The sequence below is a fragment of the Pundamilia nyererei genome, unplaced genomic scaffold (genome assembly GCF_000239375.1).
Source record: "Pundamilia nyererei isolate P.nyererei 1_Seehausen unplaced genomic scaffold, PunNye1.0 scaffold00066, whole genome shotgun sequence".
NCBI classification, from domain to species: Eukaryota; Metazoa; Chordata; class Actinopteri; order Cichliformes; family Cichlidae; genus Pundamilia; species Pundamilia nyererei.
Window position 1 is genome coordinate 3276151 of NW_005187467.1, and position 5610 is coordinate 3281760.

The 5610-nt window shown below is 34.8% G+C and overlaps 1 protein-coding gene across 1 annotated transcript; it reads right to left on the minus strand.

The window, feature by feature from the left end:
- Nucleotides 1-247: 247 nt before the first annotated feature.
- LOC102214244 (olfactory receptor 2AT4-like) lies at nucleotides 248-3583 on the minus strand. Its single transcript, XM_005736047.2, has 3 exons — nucleotides 2664-3583; nucleotides 862-925; nucleotides 248-364 (listed from the first exon to the last, which is right to left on the minus strand). Exons 1-3 carry the CDS (start codon nucleotides 3581-3583, stop codon nucleotides 248-250), a joined length of 1101 nt encoding a protein of 366 aa, XP_005736104.2.
- Nucleotides 3584-5610: the final 2027 nt, after the last annotated feature.

The following is a 5610-nucleotide window of genomic DNA, read 5'->3' on the forward strand; positions in this document are numbered from 1 at the left end:
TTCCATTGAGATTATTGAATCTGTTGTGCAACACCTGTGATTAAATGAGTTTTGTAAATATATGTGAGTAACTTTGGATAATATTTATTAGCTTTATTGCTGATATACTTTGATGGGACCCATGAGAATGTTTTTCTATAATAGTATTTTGAATGAAATTCATTATAAGAGATGATGGTTTGTTGATTGTTGTATGAAACATGGCATTACTTGTCTTTGTTATTTATGGATTTATGGATTTATTTTGTCACAGCAGTAGAAAGAACTCTGCAACTGAGTTTTGAACAAACTGCAGCATGTCCAGGGCTTTAATAGGCAGACAAAACTGGACAGCTTTGCAGTAGTCCATGCTGGAGGTATCAGGCTGGAGTCCCAAGATGTTATTTAGATGAGAGTGGACAGTTGTAGAGAGAGATATTTAATATGAAATGCGAATTAATTCAGTGGTTATAATGGCTGTAGGATGTGATAGTGAGTGTTTGATTGTCTGTCTCTCTGTTATCCCTGTGATGGAGCGATGCCCTCTGCAGGGGTTGCTGCTATTTGCCTAGCGTCCCTGCAATGGTAAATTTGATGTGGTTAAAAAAATGTTAATAGAGCCCAAGTTCATGTTCTTATTCTGATTGAGGATTGATTTAAGACTTTCCCATAATGAAAGTGATACAAGTGCTAATAGAAGACAAACAATTCACAGCAGAAAAAGTCTGTGGAGGTGTCTGAAATTTATGGTGCTTTGGAATTAAAAACAAAGTCAGAATAACATTTACTAATCTATAATATGCCAATTTGCTTATCAGATAAAGAGAGACATGTATGATGCAAAGCTCTTTTCCTCAAATAACATATATGAACACTATATACTTTCCTTAAAGTTGCTTCAGGAATTTGTTTTGTTTTATTTTGTTTGTTTGTTTTTTCTGAAAGGGTTGAATTATGAATTCCTGACTGAGAGAGGTAATGCTGCACTAATGAATTAGACTAACTATTCACTTTAGCTAAAGTTATTAAGTTAGCTAAAGAGTTGGGATGCTGTAAGACATAAATAAAGCTAAACTACAAAGGTTTGGACACTGTTTTGCATGTTTCCCTACTGTAGGGGTCTCTGCAAGCATACAGGGCTCTAAGAGGGTACAAGATGACAACTTTGGAATTCTACTAGAAACAGTCGAGCATATTTGTTTGTCAAAGCTGAATCCAGGGCGTATTTAGCTAAAAGCTACAATAAGCATAAAAGTTACTGTATGGCTATCATTTGTTAACATGATGCTCGTTCTTATACATGTAATACATTTATTACCAACCTGAGAGTTTATCCGCTGGTCATTCGACATGACTTCTGAAGTCTTAATTCAGCTCAAGATGCTGTAGATTCCCATCAGTGACACTTTCGGTCCGCTAGTAAAACGTAGTTCTATTAATCTGCGCTCTGGTTCCGGTTCATACTCTTGAACCGGAACCGGATGCAAGTCACAGAAAACGGAATTTTGGAAATGAAATTGAATTGTAGAACTGAAACTGAATGGTGAGAAGTGAATCTGAAATTATTCGAGAACTAAATTTTTAAAGGATAAAATACAGTTTCAAAGCAAATGAATTCATTTTCAAACTATAAAATTGAAGTTCAATTTAGTGATGATAATTTTCAAACCAATAAATTGAATTTCAAATTAGGCTAATTCAAATTTATTTTTTAAAAGCCTTTATTCAAGCTACAATTCAGATTCAGTCCGAATAATTCAAATTTAACTTATTCAAATTCAGTTTCTGATGGCACAGATTTCTGCCCATATAAATGACCGTCTTTCAGATGCTGTAGTTACCTCCACAGAGTCACCACCAGACTGGTGTTTGAAACTCCTTACGCAATTTCAAACACTTCAATTCAAGATTCCAAGAACACTGTGTTGATTTCTACTCTCAGAAGTCCTCACTTTATCTCAACTGTAGGTGTAAAAGGGATGGTGCTAAAGGGGGAATTTTAAATTTAATTGAAATTAAAATTTGAAATCATACACACATACATATAATAGCAAAATTTGTTATAAATGATGATTAAGCTGCATCATTATTTAAAACATAAAACATAAAAATATCACAGTAAATAATAGAAATGATGCATTTTCCCCCTCTAATTTATTCAGTTGCATACCTGTTTGAAATGATTTAACAGACACTACAATTAATCCCTTCTATAATTACATTCCAATACAATTTCTCCTTAAAAAAATTATAAACAAAGTGAAGCATCCCAAAAACAGAAAAAGTAAAACATACACCTTAATATTATACAGCAAAGCTCTTGTTATTGTGGGGTTTTTAAATTAAAAATCAAAACTAAAGAACTAAATGTTAAACAGCCAATTTGATTAACATAGAACTACTTTGTGCTCTGAGATTATTTTCTAGATTCAGTAGAAGCAATAAATAATTTAAGTCACATGCCAGGAAGTGTCGACTCTGTACCCTGCGAGAGATACCACTGAAAATCAACTATATAACACTTTTCTATACACTAACCAAGCAAAAGACTCCTTAATGAAATACAAGAATCACTTTGGCTCCCCATTAGAATAGGATAATTTAAAGCATGTTAAGGTGATGTTTTTAACGAGTTACTAATAGCTGCAACCTTAGCTTTTTCTGGAACGATTCTTCTGCAGAATTGTTTCAACAAGCTTTCTCTCATGTCTTTTGCTCTTAAGCAGTATATGAGTGGATTGATCATTGGTGGGGCAAGGCTGTACAGCATGATGATCACTATTCGCACATCAGCACTAAATGTAATGCCAACATTTTGGGCTAAATATACAAAACATCTGGGTAAAAAATAAAGGGAGATTATAATCAGCTGAGTACTACAAGTGGACAATGATTTCATGCGGCTTTGCACATTTGCTATCTTATACACTGCTATAAGAATAGAGCCGTATGAGAAAATGATGAATGCCAGAGGCCCCAGTAGCACAACCATTGCAAATACAAAAGCAGGGATGGCATAAGGGGTCCTGTCAGTGCACGCAAGGACTGTTATACCAATATGGTCACAGAAGCAGTGAGTGATTATGTTTGAGGCACAGTAAGGAAGAGGATATGCTCTAATGACCATCATTAAAGGGGATGCCTTGGCAATAATCCATGCAGTAATACTAAGAATTAAAATATTCGATTTTGTAAGAATATGTGAATATCTGAGAGGATGGCAGATAGCCAAGTACCTATCTAAAGCCATCTGAAAGAGAATGTATGCAACAGCTGTGCCAAAATAATGGACAAAGTACATTTGGATAAAACAGGCAGTAAATGAAATGCTTCCTGACTGAAACCAATATCTGCTTATGATCTTAGGTAAAGTGGTTGTGCTAAAGAGAATATCACATACACTCAGATTTAAAATGATAAAATACATTGGCTTATGGAGGCTGTGGTTGGTTGCAAATAAAAAAATAACCGTAGCATTTGCTATCAGAGTTATCAAATACACAAAAAACAATACAGCTGAGACAAGACCATAGTACTCTTGATGAAGTCCAGGGAATCCGGTAAGGACAAACTCCGTCACACTGCTATGATTTTCCACAGGCATGATGGAGGGGAGACGTCCTTAAAACACTAGTAAATATAATACTTTAGATAAAACACTTAAGGCTCATCATTTACATGATGACATTCAAACTCACAATAAAGTACAGCATCAAACCAATTCATTTAGATTCTTTTCACTGTACTGTTAACCCTATTGTACCATTTAATGCATTTATATTGCTAAGATTATAAATTATTGTTTTTAATCCTTTTTGATTACTTATTTCTTTTAACAAAGGATTTCAAACCATGAATGTTTGTATACACCAAAGCTTTTTTGTGTTAAATCTTAACAATATAAATTAACATAGTAATGATTTAGACTTTAATTAGCTCATATTATATATACCTTTCTCATACAGCCTTGGGGTAGACTCTGCTGACTTGTCTCCTGGTTCTCTGCTTAAAAAGACTTCTTGCACTATATGGCCTTGTGATGAATGTGTGCTATTGGCCATTTTTCTATTCTCTGTGGATCAGTCAGTGCTCAATATTCAGTCAGTCCATGAAAGCATCATTAATGGTATTTTTTAGTAAAGGAAAAAGTCCTTTACTGCGGAGCCCCACAAGGGACATGGGAGAAAAAAAAATTATGATGAACTTTTGCGAGATCTCGCAAAACAAACTCGGGATCTCGTAAAAGTTTTGCGAGATCCCGAGTTTGTTTTGCGAGATCTCGCAAAAGTCAGTCTTAATTTTTTTTTCTCCCATGTCCCTTGTGGGGCTCCGTACTTTACCAGTTACTCTTAAGATTAATTAAAAACTGTATACATGCTCAAAGTACTAATTGTGTAACATGCTTAAGTAAAAAAAAGCATATTTTAGGTATTTATATGTGTATCTATTTACATTTGGTGTCATTCAGGTTTTTGGACTTTAATAAAGATTATGCATAATTATTTAGTAGAAGTTGTCATGGTCCTGGGTCTGTGATCCGGGGATCATGTGTTATTTTTTTGAGTTTAATGAATATTATGAGTTTTATTCGTCTTTCTTAATCATTTATGGTTGTGGTGTGATCTGCTCCTGGTTCCTCGTTTCCCTGTGTGTTGTCGTGTCAGTTTTGCTGCCCGATCAGTACTGGAGAGTCCCTGCCTTGGAGCCAGCCACACCTGCAATAATCACTCACCTGTTGCTGATCTGCCTAATCAAGGGGCTCTACTTAAGAGAGCAGTGGAGCAGCAGTTGGCATGGGATTGTTAAACTAGAAATACAGTTAGTGTGGAGCTTGTGTTTTCAATACTCTCTTGTTGGAATGGTTAACGTGTTTAGTTGGCCGGTGGATGGGACAGTACTCATTGTGGCATCTCTTGTTTCCAGGTTGATTACGGAAACGTGTGCAGGGAGCAGTACACAGTTGAACACAAGCACCACGGAGAGGAATCACCGCACGGGGAATTGGAAAAGCACACACTGTGGATTGTTGGCACTTTTTTCTGTGTAAATAAACAAACTTTCTCCATTCTAAAAGTCCAGCATTTGGGTTCTCCTTCAGCCAACCTTGACAGAAATGAGCTAAATTTAGTTGTAAATAAGCTGAAAGCCATCTAGGATTGTTTTTGTTGTTGTTAGAAAATGATATTTCTTGCTTTGAAAGCACAGCGTTTGTTTACAGTGTTGGTCAAGTTACTTGAAAAAAGTAATCAGTAACTAATTGCTGATTACTCCTCCAAAAAAGTACCCCATCACTTTACTGATTACTTATTTTCAAAAGTTCTTAGCTACTTAATTACATTTTAAAAACATGATACAAAACCTGATTACGTAATAAAGCAATAGAACTTTTAGCCCAGACCTTTCTACTTATTCTGCATAATCTATCATATAAAATGTAATCAAATGAAAAAGTCTCTTTTTAAAAGTTGTTTTATTAGTTTTAATCTTTTAACTTTATGCACATTGCATCAAGCAAAAGTTATATGCAACAGTCTTTGACTTGAAGAAATTTGTTTAACATTTAAACCTATTTTCTGCATATTCCAGCATATAAAATAACATTTTTTGTTTTTACACTCACTCTTTCAAATA

Bases quoted from the DNA above. Each gene is read 5' to 3' on its own strand.
- LOC102214244 (XM_005736047.2), bottom strand. From the start codon at position 3,583: ATGCCTGTGGAAAATCATAGCAGTGTGACGGAGTTTGTCCTTACCGGA. The intron at 926-2,663 runs ATTCTGCAGAAG...TCATAATTCAAC, and splicing joins AGAGAAAGCTTGTTGAAACA to CCTTTCAGAAAAAACAAACA. The intron at 365-861 runs GTATATAGTGTT...TTGGGACTCCAG, and splicing joins CTGAAGCAACTTTAAGGAAA to CCTGATACCTCCAGCATGGA.